The sequence below is a fragment of the Xyrauchen texanus genome, chromosome 14 (genome assembly GCF_025860055.1).
Source record: "Xyrauchen texanus isolate HMW12.3.18 chromosome 14, RBS_HiC_50CHRs, whole genome shotgun sequence".
Lineage (NCBI taxonomy): Eukaryota > Metazoa > Chordata > Actinopteri > Cypriniformes > Catostomidae > Xyrauchen > Xyrauchen texanus.
Window position 1 is genome coordinate 27,711,805 of NC_068289.1, and position 20,946 is coordinate 27,732,750.

At 36.9% G+C, this 20,946-nt stretch overlaps 2 protein-coding genes across 4 annotated transcripts in view; both read right to left on the reverse strand.

The window, feature by feature from the left end:
* Nucleotides 1-1,179: 1,179 nt before the first annotated feature.
* On the reverse strand, nucleotides 1,180-12,161 carry chaf1b (chromatin assembly factor 1, subunit B). Of its 2 annotated transcripts, none has more exons than XM_052142790.1 (14): nucleotides 12,051-12,161; nucleotides 11,477-11,612; nucleotides 11,240-11,372; nucleotides 8,105-8,225; nucleotides 7,876-7,979; nucleotides 7,646-7,742; nucleotides 7,344-7,428; nucleotides 6,215-6,308; nucleotides 6,027-6,096; nucleotides 5,766-5,857; nucleotides 5,506-5,665; nucleotides 4,321-4,860; nucleotides 4,086-4,174; nucleotides 1,180-2,500 (listed from the first exon to the last, which is right to left on the reverse strand). In XM_052142790.1, the coding sequence occupies exons 2-14, from the start codon at nucleotides 11,600-11,602 to the stop codon at nucleotides 2,370-2,372; spliced, it is 1,842 nt and encodes a 613-aa protein (XP_051998750.1). In that variant the 5' UTR covers nucleotides 11,603-11,612; nucleotides 12,051-12,161; the 3' UTR covers nucleotides 1,180-2,369. The 2 variants fall into 2 exon arrangements, with proteins under 2 accessions (XP_051998750.1, XP_051998751.1); XM_052142791.1 differs by having other exon boundaries at nucleotides 11,477-11,609; nucleotides 12,051-12,131.
* Nucleotides 12,162-13,400: 1,239 nt separating this feature from the next.
* Nucleotides 13,401-20,946, reverse strand: part of morc3a (MORC family CW-type zinc finger 3a) — a 44,464-nt gene continuing 36,918 nt past the window's right edge. For both annotated transcript variants that reach the window (XM_052142811.1, XM_052142812.1), the window contains 7 exons: nucleotides 19,261-19,303; nucleotides 19,055-19,165; nucleotides 18,874-18,943; nucleotides 18,732-18,795; nucleotides 17,462-18,593; nucleotides 14,269-14,483; nucleotides 13,401-14,146 (listed from right to left, as the gene is read on the reverse strand). In XM_052142811.1, the coding sequence (XP_051998771.1) occupies nucleotides 13,993-14,146; nucleotides 14,269-14,483; nucleotides 17,462-18,593; nucleotides 18,732-18,795; nucleotides 18,874-18,943; nucleotides 19,055-19,165; nucleotides 19,261-19,303 (1,789 nt within the window). In that variant the 3' untranslated portion in view covers nucleotides 13,401-13,992. The remainder of the gene's footprint in view (nucleotides 14,147-14,268; nucleotides 14,484-17,461; nucleotides 18,594-18,731; nucleotides 18,796-18,873; nucleotides 18,944-19,054; nucleotides 19,166-19,260; nucleotides 19,304-20,946) is intronic.

Here is a 20,946-nt window from a genome sequence, read left to right on the forward strand (position 1 = left end):
AATTTAATGCATCCTTGTAGTACAGAAAAATCAATTTCTTTCAAAAATGTCTTTAAAAATGTGCCAGGCTACGGAGTTGGGCTTGCCATAGCCCATTCTTGATTCCTCCCAAGATTTCTTAGGGAGTTTTTCCTTGCCATTTTCAACTTGCACACTAGCAACAATAAATTATGTATTATGAGCAGCAACATAAGAATCAAGAAAATTAAGTAGATAACTGAGATTGCCATGGAAGATTTCATATTTAGTTCCATAGGATAAAGATGACAAGTCAAAATGGTTACGATCTCGTTTACCTTGCTCTGTGAAAGGTTGAAAGTACCAAAACCCAACCAAAAGCATCCATTGCATAACTGAGCCACTGATACAGCGTGCTAAGCTAACATTCAAGCCAGTACATTTCCTTTTACCATACACGTGTTAAATGTACTGTACTCTCCACTCCTCTTTACTTTTAACAGGGTGCAGAATAACTCAACTAATATATATATATATTATAATATATATTTTATGACTGACTCAGCTGCTTTTCTAATGTGCCTGTTAAGGTGTAAGAGTTCACATTCAAACTAACACACCTATTGTACACATCTCTCAGCCTTTAATGATACTATGCTCAAAACACTAGCTAATATTTATCCATGTTGCTCACACTGAGGATCCCAATAAAGTACCCTATCATCTTTTTCAGAGACACAGAAGCAGAAAGGTGTCAGAAGAGGCATTAACCTAACCACTCTAAAAACAGTGGGGTTAGGCAAATTATTGATTTCACTCTGTACTACATTTACTGTTTCCATTAGTTGAGTGGATAAATGGTTTCTAAACAACATGACTTCTTCAGTTCTATAGTAAATCTGTAGTTAAAATAAATTAGCCATTTGTGTGCTATATGCCCCATGACCTACTACTGATATAAATAACACCCTTCACATTATTCAACAAACTTAACTCTGTTTTAATCCAGAAGAGCTTCATTACTTTGTTTTGTATGGACAATTTGCTTGTCCTTATTCGTTACCATTTAAATGGGTTAAATATAAAAGTAGCTATTTCAGTTTGATAATACTAAAATCAGCCTTGTTGACTCCTTTTTGAAGTAAAAAAAAGAAAAGTCATTATTTTATTTATTTTTTGCAGAAAAATTACAATAAAAATATTGTTAGAACAAAGCACAAGTATACTAACAAAAATGTGTTGATGTGATGCAGTGACATACAGCCATTATTAGATAAATCTTCCACCCAGCCTTTGAATCTAGCAGGGTTGGCATAAAACATGTTTTGAAAGAGTAGTCAAGTGAAATTAACATTTTTAATCAATTATCTCATTTATTATTATAACTGTAACAGATTTTAAATAATGCAGCACTTAAAGGCCAAGTCAACATTACGTTTTCGGTAGAAAACACATTCGGTTTGCAACGCTTAAACTTTCATTCACACTAGAACACCATTTTCCTCCACCAAAAACACTATAATAACAGCATACTTTAGGAAACGATGGCATAAGAAAACTGAAAACAGAGGTTTCAAAATAAAAAGCATTAATATGGATGTCTTAATTTTTGTCTTAAACTGGTAAATTGGTATTTAGTACTTTGGAAGACTGCCTGTAACCAAATATTTATGATTGAAGGGGAATTGGAATAATAATCTGGCACTGAAAAACATATTTGTAGACCACTGGAAATGTTGGGGGCAGCAGCAAAAAGAAATGTGCAAAACTAAATTTAATTAAGAGAATGAAACAGAGAGAATGTTAGAATCCTGACAAAACTGTTAATTATCAAAACAACCATTGCATTTTCTCTATCAATGTGCTGTGAACTTTATCATGATCTACAAGAAAATGCAGTTCAAGAATGATAAATGCAATAAACTTCACACGTTATAATTTGACAAATATATGTTAGAGAAGAATCCAGACCCAGGCAAGTCATTTATATATATTTCCTAAGAATCTCACAAAATGTTTAAGCAACTCTTTACAAAGCAATCAAATCCATTTATCTAAACAGTTTGTACTTCAAAGAAAAACTAGTTCAAGAACATTTTCCCCCACCTCTTCACAGTTTTTCATACAGTACAACAGTAATACTTTAGGGTCCATAATATGAAACTAAATGAATCTGAAGTTGAAACATAGAGAAGCAGGTCGTTTTGAAAAAAATATTATTATATTTCATGCATTTTCCAATAAAGGACATACACTCTTTTACTCCTGGAAAATCAAAAAGTAAACATGAGTTTCAGAAACAAAATGCAAGTACATGCCTGACTCCATATGTCATTGTATTCACCTGTGCAGCTTGAGATCAGGTATTTTAATAAGGAGGCCGAATGAACCATGTTCAGTCTTCTAGGTAGCTATGGTTTGACACTGGGCTCTGTAGTCACTTTGTGCTCATTGCTCTGGGTAGAGACATTGGGCTCTTCAGTCTTGGACCTCTTGGATTCAGGAGATTTGCACGTTGGGTCACTGGGGGGAGATGGTCTTTCTGGGATGACAAACAAGATATTTATGAACGACATGTAGCCTGTACCACGAAGCAAGTTCAATAAACTCAGGGTTACAGGACTGGTTTTGAGTTGACAAAACCAATCCAATCCAACCCATTTTAAATGGTACCACGATGCTCAATATAAATCGGTCAACTCAGAATTTGATCCTGAGGTTAAAATTAGTTCACGAGTGCACGCATATGAATGAGAGACATCTGCAGAGATTTGCTTCTTGCTTGAGGCCAATCAAAATTCAAATAAATGTAAACACAATTTTAGCACAACAAATTGTTAAACAAAATATGAAAAATGTAAATGCACGTACACTATGGAATCATGAAGAATTTTACACAGCACAGGGATCACTATACAATTATGAATAAATCAAAGACATTTACACAGCAAGAAGAAACAGAGCTGCTGCACGAGAGCTCAAGAGGACTCATGGAAAAAAAAATTACAAAATACAAAAACAGCATTTAAATAATCAAAGTCTAAGTAAATAGGTCATAACAAGACCATACAGGCTTATTCATTTTAAAAGCTTGTATTTATCATTTAAATATTAAAGTTTTTATATTCATTTAAATTAAAGTTTAAAATTATTAAATAATTTTAAAATTGAATATAGGCTACTATTGAATAATTAAAAAGTGAGCACTTGGTATACTGCTTTGAGATTATTATAAATTATATATTTTTCCTAACAGCATGACAAGCAATTAAGAGGTAGGCTGTTTGATGTAACAAAAAAACTTAGTGAAATACTGCATGTCTCTAGTCTAAAGATGTGAAAACAACCAATTTTCATAATTGACTAGTCTGTAGGTTGTTTGAATGACTAGTCGGTGGTAAGGATAATGTATAAGCAGGCTCCTTTATGTTCACATTGACTCACTGCGCATTGAAAAGTACAGAGCTGCAAAATAATATTGCAGGTACACATCTAGTTTTTGACATCAAGCAGTTTAACCTTTCTAGCTGCAACTATTTATTTAATCAAAGAGAATCAGCAAATGACTTCCATCTCTCCACATTACCTCACAAATATGGCAATATTACTCACAGCAGAGGATTTTATGTCTGATAGTGAATAAAAAAAAAATTCCAACCCATTTTTCTCCCCAATTTGGAATGCCCAATTCCAAATGTACTCTAGGTCCTCGTGGTGGCATAGTGCCTCACCTCAATCTGGTGGATGAATATCAGTTGCCTCCATGTCTGAGACCATCAATCCGCGCATCTTATCACGTGGCTTGTTTAGCACGTTACCATAGAGACATAGTGCATGGAGGTTTCATGCTATTCTCCACAGCATCCATACACAACTCACCATGTGCCCCACCGAGAGCGAACCACGAGGAGGTTACCCCATGTGACTCTACCCTCCCTAGCAACCGGGCCAATTTGGGTGCCTAGGAGACCTGGCTGGAGTCACTCAGCACGCCCTGGATTCAAACTTGCGACTCCAGGTGTGGTAGTCAGCATCTTTACTTGCTGAGCTACCCAGGACCCCGATAGTTATTATCTTGAAATGTATTGTTGGTGACTTAGAAGCAAGCAACAAATAGTTCTACTAACCATGTTTGGCTTTCTCAGTGGAAGATGGAGTAACAAAGTCCTGAGAGGTAGAGGGGGACCTGGACACAACTGCAGTCAGTGAAATTCGTCTGAAAGAAAATTATTAATAGTATATTTTTAAAGCAGACATCTCTGCTAACTGACAGACACAATAACATTGTTCTGTTGCTATGTGGGGATAAAATCCAAAAGTTCTTTACCAGCAAGAAGTGTCACAAGAAGTGTGCCCACCTACCTGGGAGTAGGTCCCTTTGGAGTGGTGGTACCTTTGAAGTTGAAGGGCCCAAGAGGAGTACTGGGGGCTGTATTGGGGGTGAGGGGCATTTTGCTGGAGGCAGGTGTGGAGGGAGAAGATTTGGAGGTGTCAGGGGCTGTACTGGGGGCAGCTGCTGGTGATTTGGGGGTGCTGGGCTTTCCCCAGCCCTCCAAAGTGTTGAGTGTGATCCGTCTGGACTGAGGTTTGCTTTTTTGTCCTTGCGGAGTGCGTTTCTCTTCTGGACCAGATACGCTGGGTGTCTTTGAAGACGCAGGGCCAGCAGATGCCTCTTTATCCTTTTCCTGTGCAGCAGGTGTGTTTGCCTGGTGGGGCAATGGGGATGCCATCTTGCCATTGGCTGAAGGTCTCTTGCCCTTCTTCTCATTGGTGGAGGCCGGGGTCACCATCTCCAGTGGAGGTCGCTCCTTTAATGGAATGCCGAGCTCCCCTTCCTCAAATGACACGAAGGAACAGTAGCCATCTGTGGAAGACACTGCCAAAAAGGAGCCATCACGAGACCTGTGTAAAAGGACGAGAAGGTTTGTGTTTATAGACCAAGTCAGAATAAAGTAATTTGTTTCAGGGTTTGCACAACTACTAATTTTTAAAGAGTTGTCCAGATTAGCCAGTGAGAGTCAGTGTTTACCTTATGGAAATAAATCCTCACATGCTATGCTGCATCAGCAATTTTTGCTATATCAGGCAAGTCCAAAGGTGATTTGACAGCTATAGAAAATAATTTCCCATGCAGCAAAGATGATGCAGGTATGACAGCTGAAATCACGCTTATCTCTACTAGTGTTGTCACAAATAGTGCAAAGTCTAATAAGCATATTTTTTCTGTCAGTCTCTGGAAAAATACTTGTGCTTCTGAGCGGTTCTCAAGAATTTAGTCTTGTATATGAACACTACAAAAGTAGTCATATCATTTCAGAATGCCGGTATATGCTGTTTGTATAACTTGCTCAGTGAACCTAAAATATATTTTTCTGTTCAGAATACAATTTCACAAAACAAATTAGATGCAACTAAACTGGGACAATGTTGGTGAACATATGAAATTAGTGCTCGTCACACAGAACAAGCATAACTGAAATCATGTGATCCACAAATGGTCAACAAAGCATTGCACACAAAGCATTTCATAATTTGTGTGTGTCTTACCAGCTGAGATCACTCAGTGTGTGGTAGTGGATGTTGGACACATATCCAAATGGCAGTGTCTGTTGTGTGTCATAAAAGAAGACAGAGTCTTCTGACGCAACAGCAAACACCAGCCGATAAGGCAAATCGAACGTATTTGACACCGGCTTTAGTGAACCGTCTGTAGGACATTGAGAAGGGGAGCATTGCATTTAGTTTCATTTAATTTGAACAATACTACATTGTCAGTAGAACAATGGTTGGAAGAATATTAAATGTACCTTCAGCTTTCTTGGTCCGGAGTTCATAGAAGACTGGGCAGCAGCGAACAGCCAGGGTTGCTTTAGATGGACAGGGAAGATGAGCAATGGGCCTGACACACAAACACAAACAGATAAAACACTTAAAAATCCAAATGTATATTCCCATTGGAATATTATTGTACATATGAAGTTATACATGGTGAAAATGTAGCACGATGAAACGCATGTCTAAAAATCAAGCCGTAGCGTGAAATAAAATCAATCCAACAAAACACAAACCTCTTGAAGCTTTGCCTGGAAAATACATATGTGGTGTTTGTGATATTCTCTCCAGCCTCAACACACCCAGCTAAAATATAAATAACATAAATCCATTATAAACTACAAGAGGATCTACAGTAAACCAAAAATAAAAAGAAACATATCTAATAATAACATGTCTACTATATACACGTCAAAGCATGTACCTGGTGCAAGGAGAAATGACCCATCTGGCGTGAAGGTGAGACGTCTGAAGAACGATCTCATGCTGTCATCATGAAACATTCTATAGTTCTTCATCTGTACAAAATATCAGTCAGATGCTGCAGTTAATTAATTGCCAACACTAAACACAATTGAATGAAGCTTCACATTTTCCAGATTTCTACTTCAAGTGTTAACCCATGAAAAATCTAAACCAAACCACCAGACATGGGTACTTGCGATGGCAAGTATTTTACAATACACGTAATTCAATATATCAAGACTCATCATATTATATCAGGTTGTGATAACAACTGAAGAACAAACAAAGAGTGCAAGCTTTAGGAGTAGTAAACCAGCCTGAACCTGTACAATATGTTTGCACTTCAATCAAGTTGAATGAACCTTGAGTACAGTTAGTGTTACTATAGTAAATTCAAGGGTGGTCATGCAGAATTGTGCCAAATTCAAATGGTTTCCGCATCTCGTGTCATGCTTCTCACAGCACTGCAATGATCAAGAGGTGCGCGTTTAAGACCAGCCTGTGAGTCTGCTCTGTCCATTGAGCCGTATCCACCTACAGAGCCATACAGGTGCAATAGTGGAGTTTGTGACCTCGCCTGCCTATTTGAGGCTGCTAAACCAGATACGTCACTAGACTTCAGAATCAGATGAACCATGGTACAAATGCATATCAACCCGTATAAATGAGTCTAGATTAACATTAATGCAAAGAGGAACTTGATGATAGATTTGATTAACATGACCGATAACACCCCCCATTTGTAACCTAACAACCCACTCTCTAATAATTTGCTCTGTTCTCCATAGTATTCTTGAAAGCCCACTGGGGTGCGGTAACACCCCCATTGAGAACCCCTGCATTAGGTACAGTATAACAATTTTAGGGATCAGAAAAAAGATAGAAATCAAGATTCAAACTGTGGTATCAGTTAAACCCTACTCTTTAAGTACTGATCGCCTGATGAATTATTGGTTTTCAATACTATAATATGTGGAGAGCAATGTGGCCAATATACACATATGAGATGTACACAAATACTTAATATACTGTATTTCATACATTCATTTATTTATTAAAGGCTTGCTGAAGATCCCTGTGACACTGACCTCTCCATCTCCACCAGTGGTTGATGTCATCTTACTCACACAGTAAGCTTTTTTCCTGTTGTGAGCGCTGTATACGCGCATTACCCTAAGAAACATTTCAACATCACAATATTTTACAAGCCATAATTTTGCATGTAAACTCTACAGGGGTTGCAAATAAGGAGATTACAATAATAATTTACCCCAAATTGCTCATCACAAGGGTTTAGTCTAAGATAATCTGAATACATGATTCATACCAGTATTTACAGTGTTAAATCAAAGGGTGTGGCTTGAAATGTAGCCATTTAGTCATCTCTCACCTGTCACAGCTTAGCGTGCTAATATACTGTCCAAGTGGATCCCATGCCACTCCCTGCACATAACTCTTATGATCATTAAAGATGCACATCTTTTGACCTGGAAACCCAAGGGCACTAAAATCAGCAAAAACTATCATAACAAAGCTTTACATTGCCATCCTTAAGAAATGTTTTACAAAAGCAAAAATATGAATGCAAGTTCTTATTTGGTCCCGTTTCAGGTTTCATACCCTTGTTGACATCCCACATGATGGCAGTGTTGTCCACAGAGCCAGAAACCATGAAATTTCCATCGCTGGTCCATGAGATATCATACACATCCTCAATGTGGCCCCTAACACACACGTATGACAATATTAACTTTCACATACCTTTCAAATAAAGTAAATAACTTTTTTTTATATATATATATATATAAAGAAAAATTTTCAGAAAAAGAAAGTTAAAGGGATAGCTGACCTCAGAGTCTTCACAACACTCCAACACTCTTTATTGAGTTGAGCATCTTCATCTTCCTGGAATGTTGGGGCTTGTTCAGGCTCTTTACTGTCATTCAGTTTCCAAAGCAAGATAGCGGCATCTTGAGAACACAGAAATGTAATTTCAAATCATCTTTAACCCTTATATATATATATATATATATATATACAGTGAGGAAAATAAGTATTTGAACACCCTGCTATTTTGCAAGTTCTCCCACTTGGAAATCATGGAGGGGTCTGAAATTGTCATCGTAGGTGCATGTCCACTGTGAGAGACATAATCTAAAAAAAAATCCAGAAATCACAATGTATGATTTTTTAACTATTTATTTGTATGATACAGCTGCAAATAAGTATTTGAACACCTGTCTATCAGCTAGAATTCTGACCCTCAAAGACCTGTTAGTCTACCTTTAAAATGTCCACCTCCACTCCATTTATTATCCTAAATTAGATGCACCTGTTTGAGGTCGTTAGCTGCATAAAGACACCTGTCCACCCCATACAATCAGTAAGAATCCAACTACTAACATGGCCAAGACCAAAGAGCTGTCCAAAGACACTAGAGACAAAATTGTACACCTCCACAAGGCTGGAAAGGGCTACGGGAAATTGCCAAGCAGCTTGGTGAAAAAAGGTCCACTGTTGGAGCAATCATTAGAAAATGGAAGAAGCTAAACATGACTGTCAATCTCCCTCAGACTGGGGCTCCATGCAAGATCTCACCTCGTGGGGTCTCAATGATCCTAAGAAAGGTGAGAAATCAGCCCAGAACTACACGGGAGGAGCTGGTCAATGACCTGAAAAGAGCTGGGACCACCGTTTCCAAGGTTACTGTTGGTAATACACTAAGACGTCATGGTTTGAAATCATGCATGGCACGGAAGGTTCCCCTGCTTAAACCAGCACATGTCAAGGCCCGTCTTAAGTTTGCCAATGACCATTTGGATGATCCAGAGGAGTCATGGGAGAAAGTCATGTGGTCAGATGAGACCAAAATAGAACTTTTTGGTCATAATTCCACTAACCGTGTTTGGAGGAAGAAAAATGATGAGTACCATCCCAAGAACACCATCCCTACTGTGAAGCATGGGGGTGGTAGCATCATGCTTTTGGGGTGTTTTTCTGCACATGGGACAGGGCTGACTGCACTGTATTAAGGAGAGGATGACCGGGGCCATGTATTGCGAGATTTTGGGGAACAATCTCCTTCCCTCAGTTAGAGCATTGAAGATGGGTCGAGGCTGGGTCTTCCAACATGACAATGACCCGAAGCACACAGCCAGGATAACCAAGGAGTGGCTCTGTAAGAAGCATATCAAGGTTCTGGCGTGGCCTAGCCAGTCTCCAGACCTAAACCCAATAGAGAATCTTTGGAGGGAGCTCAAACTCCGTGTTTCTCAGCGACAGCCCAGAAACCTGACTGATCTAGAGAAGATCTGTGTGGAGGAGTGGGCCAAAATCCCTCCTGCAGTGTGTGCAAACCTGGTGAAAAACTACAGGAAACGTTTGACCTCTGTAATTGCAAACAAAGGCTACTGTACCAAATATTAACATTGATTTTCTCAGGTGTTCAAATACTTATTTGCAGCTGTATCATACAAATAAATAGTTAAAAAAATCATACATTGTGATTTCTGGATTTAGTTTTTTAGATTATGTCTCTCACAGTGGACATGCACCTACGATGACAATTTCAGACCCCTCCATGATTTCCAAGTGGGAGAACTTGCAAAATAGCAGGGTGTTCAAATACTTATTTTCCTCACTGTATATATATATATTTTTTTTTATGACTGCTTACGTACCAAAAGTGTATAGGGCCATTAAAGACCCTAAATGTGTAACAGTGTCATTTCTATTTTGCACTTCATGATTATGTAAATTTACATAACATAATATATATTTATTTGTTTATTATTAAGATGATTTTAGTACTGTATTAATACAGATGACTACTGTACTACACAATTATTTTCTGTGTGACAATGGTGAATTATCAGTATTCCATATTATTCATGCTTTTTATTACTCAAGGCTGATGTGTCAGTTATTGATATAACATTTGACACTGCTATTTGCAAAATACTGTGGAAGTAAACTATGCAAATGTAACACATAAACAGTATGCTTTGGCTATTGTCCTTTAGGTGTACTACTGATATTATGTTTTGAGTCCATTTAGACTCAAAAAGTGTCTGAGAAAATGCATGTGTTGCTTATGTGTTATGGATAGCTCAATGTGTTTGACAGCCAGGTACGTCCCATGAAATTTCAGTGGGGAAGAAATCAATCCTGTCTTATATTTGTTGCATCATCTTTTTGATATATGAAAAATAAAACATCAAAATATATAAGAATATATTCTGTTACTTTATAACTGTCTTGAAAATGTTTTCAAATTTTGAAACTTTCTGGGCATTTTGTAGATCTGCTTGTGATAGATATATATGCAGTTTCTCTCAAGACCCGCATATGTATGTGTTTTGTGAAACACCCATTTATTTAAAGGAATTCTCCGGGTACAATACAAGTTGAGGTCAATTGACAGCCTAGGTGACAATGTTGATTACCACAAAAAATAACTTCAATTTGTCCCTCGTTTTCTTTAAAAACAGCAAAAATCAAGGTTACAGTGCGGCACTTACAATGGAAGTGAATAGGGTACATTTTTCGGAGGGTTTAAAATGCAGAAAAGTTAAGACTATAATTTTAATAAAAGCACTTACAGCAATTCTTCTGTTAGAACTCAGGTATTATTTGAGCTGTAAAGTTGAATAAATCGTCCTTTTTGGGTTTATCATTACATTGTCATGTCAATGAAGCTGTAAAATTAGCTATAACTTTACACAGAAAAGGTTAAGAAGCCATTTTATCAAAATAAAAATCATGTTTTGTGGTTATACGTTTGAAACGGTGAGTATTTTAACATTTACTGTAAATTCCTCACTGTAACCCAGATTTTTACTTTTTAAGAAAAGGAGGAAAAAGTCAAAAATAAATTTTTTGGTAATCAATATTATGCATCAAATGCTGTTGATTAAACTTTACTTGCATTGAACCTGGAATATCCCTCTGCTCTAAGCCATAATCTGACTGTGCCTAAATTTACCATCCCCTCCAGAAGCCAGGACTTCAGCAGTGGGTGAGAAACGGACCACGTTAACTGCTTTAGTATGTCGTGCCAAGTTAGACAGAAACTCAACAACCGCCTTTCCATCAGGACCTTTATTTACACGCCACATCTGGAAAAGAGTAGCTCTCATTTTATTACTTTTATGGTCTTCAATGTGTAATCAGTTAACTCACATAACTGTGAAATATTTAATCATGGTACAGACTCTCTCACCCGTACTGTGGTGTCCACACCAGCAGTAGCCAGGCGCTGTATCCTTCCCTCTCCACTCTGCTGGAAATCCATACTGTATACTGGCTCTTTATTATGCCAGGCGATCTCACAAGTAACCACCTTCATCCTGACACTGCTGGACAAGAATATAAACAGAAAGCAACAATGCATGATAATACATAAAGATTATATGGAAGTAGAGTTAGGGTGAATGAATTAGATGTTAAAGAGAAATTTACAAACGGAAAGTGAATAATTTAACCTCACAAAAGTAATACACAGATGTCCCATAACAAAAATCCAGTGGTTAGTAAGCATTGGTATAAAATGTTAACACGTATATGTAGTAAATATAACTCATGAACACAACGACATCCATCATCAAACTCTATATTAAACAGTAAAATTCAACAACATCAGTGTGAGACGATTAATCTGCATTATAAACGAATATTACAGTATTGACTATGAACAGTATTGTTCTTCAAGAAAAATAATAATGCAGTAACAATAACACGCAATATTGCCAAACAGTAGACTCTCCCAAAGTAAAATTAAATACTTTTCTCGTTACCTTGACTATTTAAGTTGCTATAGTTGTGAAAATTGTTGAACACAGATCCTTCGTGTGTAATTCCCGCTTTCACCAAAAAAGACGCTTTTCCCGCGCTGGCTTCTGAGAACGAGCACTTCCGGTTTGGTGGGTTGCCAGATCGCACACACAAAAAAATCAGCTTTGAGCTGAAGCTCGTTGAACTGTCACACACAGGTCTATGGAAAATGTTTAGGGGTGCCAACACCAAAACAGTATACAAAATGTTACACATTCTTAAAAGTCCAATATAAACTTCTCTTAATAGCTGTTCTAGAATGTCCACAAGCTCAACAGAAACGCTTGTCAAACACAATAGCCACAAAATAGCGCCCTCAAGTGACTACTGTTATGAGCAACATATCATACAAATGGCATAGCTTGTATAATTCGTTCATTGCAACTACAATCCTTTAAAGGCGAACAATGATTGACAGGCAGAAGACACATTTTTGTTTGCCGTTTACAGAGACTAGTGCTGTCACAGAGACAGGTGAGATCGATATCACAACACTTATTTCATTAATACCTATCAGGGAGTAGGACTTTTTATTAAAATACCTTTTTATAAAGAAAAAACTATATCTTACAGCACATTTAAATGTTTATTTTAGTTCACCCAAAAAATGAAAATTCTTTCATCATTTACTCATCCCCTCCCAGTTGTGTATGCCTTTCTTTCTTCTGCAGAACTCAAAGATTTGTAAAATAAAATGTGATAATAAATGTGTAGTTCAAACAATCACATAAAGCAAACATCAAAGTAGTTAGTTCCATATTTTTAGAAGCTATATGTGCATGAGAAACATATACATCTCCAATTTCACATTTACAATCTGACATGTGGTGCCGATTTAGATTCACATCTGAAAGTGGAGATTTAGAGTAAAAAAAAAAAAAAAACATACATAGCATTTTTGGGAGCTACAAAGGTGTGATCACCATTCACTTGCATTGGAACTACAGAGCAGAGATAGTCTAAAATTCTTCATTTGTGTTCTGCTGAAGAAAGTCTTACACATCTGGGATGGCATTTTTGGGTTAACTATCCCTTTAATGCAATGTTAAAATTGAGTTTTTCTTTAAAAGTAGGCCTATTTGTAACTATTCATCCATCAAAGTGGAAAGCAATTTTATATATATGTATATATATATATATATATATATATATATATATATATATTTAAATAAGTTTATTATTTTGTATTTAAGAAATGTATGGTTTCGAAATGTAATTTCAAATTTCCCCTTTCTCAGATAAACAAGAAAAAACATCTGTACAACACCTTTCTTAATAAACAAATACAAAATTTATTATATATTTAATGCTTTTTCCAATAAGGCAGTATGTACAATAATATACACAGAATTTCATACTTTCATATTATATATATAAAAAAGTACCTTCAATGTCAAAGAAAACTGACTTGGTTAACAAGAAATCGAAGCTTAACATGTATTTATAACGGTAAATGTTATTCTTGAAGTTTGAACCTGAAGCTTAACATATATTTGTGACAGTAAAATTTTATTCTTGAAATCTGAACTTCAACCTTAACATGTTTTTGTGATGGCAAACTGCTCTTCTTGGAATCTGAACTTTCAATCCCAATAAAATACAGTAAATCAAAAGAAACAAAATAAAACATGAATGTGTAAACATTGCACAAATTGTAAAAAATTATTATAAGTCTGTGATGACTTGAGTCAATCTGTTGACAGCTGCTTCAGCAGTGAATTCTTGCCTCCATTAAAAGTTAATCAACAACTTAAAAACAATCAATAGCTTCTCTCACATAATTAAATACAACTTATCTTAATATTACATTTACTATTTTCAGAGTAAAATAGAATATGAACATTTTGCTTCGTCAAAACATTAACACGGGTAGATCTCTTTGGTAACTTTGAAGTGGTAGCATCTTTAAGTGGAAGTAGTCTCATGGGGGGAAATCTCCTCTATAACCTGGTTAAGAATCTCATCTATGACATCACAGTCATAATTGACCTGTTCAGGGTCCAGGGCAGGAACAAAGGTGACCAACAGACGAGCAACGTTGCTTCTCAGCTCTCTTAACCTGAGGACAGAGAGGGTAATATGATCATGTCTAATGTGTATTAACATGATTCCTGATGAGAATGTAGAGAAATGTAACTTTTTCCACTGATAGTCTTTGAAACAATTAAACTAGTCTCTTACTTTGCCAGTGTTACCATGTTCTCTCCCCTCTCTGGTCTTTCATCGGACTCTCTGTTCTCTTTGATCTGATTCTGATAGCTTGCAGAGCCATCCTCTGTGCCGAAGCTTCTGTTCTCTCCTTTTCTATTCCTCCAGACATCTCTTTCGTTCCTCAGTTCTTCCAATTCTTTCTGCAACTGCTCACATCGAGCTCTCTCCTCCTCCAAGTTATCCAACTTTGTGTATATGAGTGAGTGTGTAAGTATTGAAAAAAAAGAAAGAAATGGAAAAACAGTGCAAGACATGGTCAAAAACAGACAGCAATAATCATTTTTTTTCTTTCTCTGATTTCATGACAATTAATTAATGGCCAACACTGCTGAAATAACAGCTCAACTTTGCACCAGCATTTGTTGTGCTTTGTTTTAACTAGCTTAACCAGAAATACTTTCTATGATGCTTCATGCTGGTTTAACCCTTAAATGCATGGGTGTTTTGCCAAACATAACAATATACTTGGGTCTTTAGAGACCCGGCATGTATATCTATCACAAATGGATCTACAAAATGCCCAGACAGTATCAAATTGACAAAACATTTTCAAGACAATTATAAAATAATAAAACGGAGTACATTCTGATGTATTTCAATGTTTTAACTTGCATTTATTAATGAGCTGATGCAACAAATACAAAATAGGATTCATTACTTCCAGACTGAAATTTTATGGGACGTAACTGGCTGTCAAACATATTGAGCTACACATAACACATAAGATACACAAAAAGCTACACATATGTATTCTCTGAGGGACTTTTTGTGTCCAAATAAACAGACAACTTACATAATTTTTATTAGTACACCCAAATGACAATAGACAAATCATACTGTTCATGTGTTGCACTTGCACTAATGAGTATTACTTCCATTGTTTAGTTTTTTTTTGTAAAATCAGGTCAATCACTGAAACAGTGCCATTTTGAGTAAGAAATAGCATGTATAATGTGTATGTGTATACGTGTAGGATTATCCATGAACAAAGCACAGATCAGGGAGAACCCCCACCGAGCCATTAGTCATAAAAACAAATCAATGGCGCCTAAATTGCTGATGAGACCGTCTCTCCCATGCCTGCTTAACATCAAACTAAGTTTGTAATGACAGAGCTGACCAATAAAAAAAGATCCTTCTTTGTTCCACAAATTTATACCCTCAGCATGACCTTCTGAACTTCCACACAGAGCTAAAGCAGGTTTTCTTTGAAAGGTGTTCTTGTGAGATCCTCATTATTCTGCAAACAGCAGCTAAACGGGAATGAATGAACACTTCACACAAAGTTCCAGTACTTGTGATTTAACGCTATAAAATGTACACAAAACCTAGCCTTGCAAGATTATCCTGAATATGACTATGACTTTTGGGGCTTTTCCACTGCACGGTACAACTCGACTCTGCTTATTTGGTATTTTCCACCGTGGATAGTACCTGGTACTTTTTTTAGTACCACCTCGGTCGAGGTTCCAAGCGAGCTGAGCCAAAACTAAATGTAACGTAAAAATCCTGCTGATCACGAATTGATCAGGGACAATCGTCACTACCAGTGTATCTGGATTTCCGACACGTGACATCAACCCGCTAGTTTTAAAGTTAGTAACAGCGATTGCAGTATCATTTGTTCACGTGACTTTCGAGAAAGAAATGGCTGTGTGCAAAACCACGCCGTGGTCAAAAAACGAGGTGCAGATGGTCCACTCGTTAGCGATGAGCGAAACGAAAAGTCTCTCAGGAAGTGTCTCAGCTGTTGGCCATACACAGCTAAAACCGGACCTACCAAAAGTGTAGGGAAAACACCCGTGCCATGTAGAGCCCAGGGAAACTCAGGACCTTAAGTCCCGAGGAAGCAAAGCCCACCTCATCATCCATCCAGACAATAACTATCTGCAATCATAAAGGGGTCCAAGACATCGACGGAACAAACTTTCTTCAAATGCCAAAGAACCAAGCAACACAAAGAATGCAACGCAAGGAAACGCAATGACACGCAAGTACATCTCCAGACTTTTGCTCAAAGTGCTGGTGTATTAGTTGAATACTTTGGGTAATACGATTGCAAATCTATTTAGATTCAATGGATAAATGGTTCTTAAGGCATTGACAATAGACTCCGTATTGTTCATTTTAGCTGTATTGATCATTTATTTCACATTCTGTCACTTTACTCACCAACCTGTTTCAAGTTTTATGTGTTAGATTAGTTTATAATCTAACACATAAAAGTTTGTCTGTATTCAAAGATAATTTGACTGTGGTATATTTTGATAAATAATCTCCAATTATTTATCAAATAATATTATTACTCCAATAAGTTAATTAATCCTAATTCCCATATTAAAGCTAATTCCTTACAACAGAAATTGTGAACGGATACAATGAGACGTTGTATTACGATATTAATGGTGGAGAATTTTATTCAGACAAATAATCTAGTTTTTTGTCAGTTATCTTTCTTATAATGGTTGTCGAACACGACTAATTCCATTATACATTTCCTTACACAATAGTGATGTAGAATAAGGACAGTTTAATTTAATTCCTAACTCGCATATGGTTTCTACATATAATGGTGGATGTACGCGGGCGGGCACTTTAACCCATCCCGTGCACATTTATACTAACACATTTATTACACCGCATATGGAATACTGAAAATTCACCATTATCACACAGAAAATCCACATGATACATTAGTCATTTGTATTAATATAGTACTCATTTGTCTTGTAATAAACAAAGAAAAATTTATATCCTGTGATATTTCATATTTATATATATTTACTAATTATAAAAATATGATTTATGGAAGCATAGCCCCCCAAAACAAAAAAAACAAAACCCAAACAACAATGTAACAACGTATGAATGATGTTTATGCTGATTGGCTGTGATTTTTGGAGCTTCAAAAGGTCGGAACAACATCCACTTGCATTTTAAGGACTTACAGAGCAAAGATATTTTACTATTTTTTCAATTGTGTTCTGCTGAAGAAAGAAAGAAATACACACCCGGGATGGCATAATTAGAGAATTAACATTTTTGGGTGAACTATTCCTTTAAAGGGTTAAGATGGTCTTTCAAGCAGCGATTATTTACTTTTCTTATTATTTATAGGAAATTGGAGAGTTTGGATCCAAAAAAAAAAAAATCAGGCACTCACCTTTTTTTTTAATTCATCACATTCTGTGTTGCGCTGGTCCAGCTCTCTCAGAAGAAAATCCACCTGTAAAGCCATTTCATCATCCTCACCCTGACTCTGCCCCTCACCCTGAGATTTTATCCTGTCACAAAGCACATGGTTGTCTACTGCTTTCTCTGATTTCATCTGTAGCAACCTCTCCTTTTTCTGCTTCAGCTCATCATTCTCTTTTTTGAGTACTTCAATCTGCTGCATAGTGTCTTGGAAAAGTGTTTTATAGTCCTGTTCCTCTAACAAATCAGTCTGGGTGCTTTGATCGCTGTTCTCTTTCTTTACAGCAAGTTTCAGTAATTTGCTTTCTTTCTGCTTCAGCTGAAGGGTTAGGAATTGAGTTTTCTCCTTGAATGCATCTTGCTCCTGGACTGTGGCCTCCAGGAGATCTAAAAGGTTGTCCTGCTGTTTTTGGGCTTCTAGGGTTGGGATATTGTGAATGTCTAGATCAGAGGAAAGTAAGCTCTTACCTGCCTCATTTTCTAAACCTAATTTAGGCCTGCTCTGTCCATCTACACTACGACATCTAACAATGTCCATAGAGTCATTGATAAACTCGTTCAAGCCTGTATCTTTATCCTTCATGCATTCCATCTCAGTAGCGCTCTCTTCCATCCTTGTTGCATTATTCTTTGTCTCTTCTCCTTTTCTCCTCTGCTGCGCTTCCTCTTTTTTCACAGTCACACCACATTCTGTCTGGGTTGTTATGCTGGCTTGACCATTTGAAGTTGATGGGTCCACTGTAGCTTTTTTGGTACTTTCAATTGCAGGTGTTTCTGTGGAAGCTTGATCACTGCACTCCATATATAATCCTAGTATATCATCCATGGTCCTTTCTTCTGACTTTACCTTAGCCAGGTCAAAGGTGGGGGGTCTAGGTGTGCTATTGGTCTCAACAATAACAACGTCATCATCGTCGCGGTCCTTGACAATCTTTTCATTAACATTGTCATTATCATCAGGGATCTCCATCAGTGAGATTAAGGCATCTGATAAAGCTTTGGATGTTGATGGGGTGTCTGGTGTGTTTCTATAGTAGCCATTAATAGATCTTGCTCTCTTCACAGCTTGGTTTTGAGTCAGTCCTAGACTTCTATTTGATCTGTAAGAGTAAGGTTCAAATCATGTTGTACACAAAAAGTGAATAAATAAAAAAAAACATACAAAAAATGAGATTAAAAAAAAAATCTCAGGGGAGGGAAAGAAAGAAAGAGACCGAGAGAGACTGAGAAAGATGTACCTTTTAGGAGTGGAGAGAGAGACTACATTTGAAATGACTGGCAAGCTGTCCGAAGGGCTAGAGGCTGCAGAAATACAAATTATTACAACAAATAATTTAGGCTTCATAGCAAAAACAATGACCTTACAAAACTGGGCCTCACCTGATTGTGGGAGGAGTCTGGAATTGAGAGGGCTCTCGGTTGCTACAGAAACCATAGGTGAGGAAGGGGCCTTGTAAATCAAAATGGGAGAGTTAGACATAAGAGACATTTTAAGATTGTTCTCAGAATTTTTAGGAATATCTCATCTTTGGTTAACTAGGCTCTGATGAAAACATCTTACTGTTTGCTCGAGTTGACGCACAAGGACCTCCTGCTTTTTTCTTAGAACTTCATTTTGTTGAGTCAAGGCTGCATTTCTTTGCTGTTCCTGCCTCAACATGGTTTCTTCCAACTAATCCAGAGAGATATAACCAATTAAAATGCAAATGCAAGGAAAAAGTGGGTACACAAACACAATAATTGTTGGATGCAAAAATATAAAAATACCAGCATTCTTTTCTGTTCCTGCTGTTTTTTTAGGTTTCTTTCACTGTGAACACAACAAAGCAGTTTTTGACAACTAGTTTATCAGTTTTATTTTGTAATAAATCACTGACTGACCTAGTAACATCTTAAGTACAGCTGAAGTCAGAAGTTTACTTACACTTAGGTTGACAACTCCATGGATTTCATATTAGAAAACTATAGTTTTGGCAAGTTGTTTAGGACATCTACTTTGCATAACACAAGTAATTTTTTCAACAATTGTTAACAGGCAGATTGTTTCACTTTTAACTGACTATATCGCAAATCCAGAGGGTTAGAAGTTTACATGCATTAAGTTAACTGTGCCTTTAACCTGTTAACCTGCACCCCCACTCAGGGGCTCACAGCTGAAAATGACATACCTGAATTAAAATAAATATAGCTCCTGAGAACAGTGTACCACAGGCACAATTAAGGTCTCTTTGGAAAGAAGACACTTGGCACTCTACTAACAATAAATCAGAGTTGATAATGCTCAAACAAATAAAAAGTTATAAAAGTTGAAGTGCCTCATAAATAATGTGAACTTCAAAAAATGTTTTATTATTTCATGTACAAATATATAAAAATAGACCTGGAGGAATCCAATTAGGTAAAGGATTGAAAGCCACAAGTCTCATCAGTTTATATTTCAAATTTGAGGAAGATATAATGAAAAATGGGGTTCCTGCAAGCTTTTTTCCAAGACTATGTCAGTTCCCTTTCTCCCTCCCCTGCCCGAGGCACATCCCCAGAAATGACATCCCCAAACTAAAATAATTGTAGTTACTGAACAATTTGCTCTACATGCACAATTTAGACATATTTAAAAAGAAGACACTTTGGAGTTTATTACCCAAATGTAAAAGTTGAAAAAACTTACACCGAAAAACATTTATAGAATTTAAAGTGTCTTGAAGATAATTTGCACTGCAAGTAACATTGCATTATTTTATGAAAAAATAAATGAAAACAAACCTGGATGAATCCAGTTAGGTAATTGATTGAAAGCCACAAGTCTCATCAGTTTATATTTCACATTTGAGGAAGATATTATGAAAAATGAGATTTCTGCAATATTTTTCCAAGACTATGCCCAGGTACCAAGAAGCCTCCTTGGATACCTCAAAAAGCAACCTAATGACCAAATGTTATGAAGGGTACTGCAAGCTATTTTAGTCATCATATACACTGTTCCATGCTTTTCAGTTATAAAATAATCCACACAGCTGTTGCATGGGAAAGAATGGAAAGATAATTAGCACCGCATGTCAAGTAAATAATTCTGTATAGTTTTTATGTGGCTGGCCATTCAATCAACAATCAAACTGATGGGCAGTCGTTTAGACAGCATTCATAAATCAACAATCAAACTGATGGGCAGTCGTTTAGACAGCATTCATACTAAAGGTCGATCCATACAATCAAACTGATGGGCAGTCGTTTAGACCACGTATAATGTGTGCATGTTACATAGCAACTCACCGATGTAAAATTGGACCATCTTTTCCGTCCTCAAGCATATCACCCTCGGCGCTGTCTTCACTCTCCTCAATTTACGTCATCGCTGCTTCGAGTGATCGCAAATAAAACATCTTCAGCAGAAAAAAACTTCTTTTGACGATCCATTTGATGAGATAATCCGTCCAGTAAGTAAGACGCGAAAAC

Coding starts and splice junctions, on each gene's coding strand:
- chaf1b (XM_052142790.1), bottom strand. CDS start 11,602: ATGAAGGTGGTTACTTGTGAGATCGCCTGGCATAATAAAGAGCCAGTA. Junction 6,097..6,214: donor GTCATTTCTCCTTGCACCAG/GTACATGCTTTG, acceptor TTTATATTTTAG/CTGGGTGTGTTGAGGCTGGA. Junction 4,175..4,320: donor CCAAAGGGACCTACTCCCAG/GTAGGTGGGCAC, acceptor ATTTTCTTTCAG/ACGAATTTCACTGACTGCAG.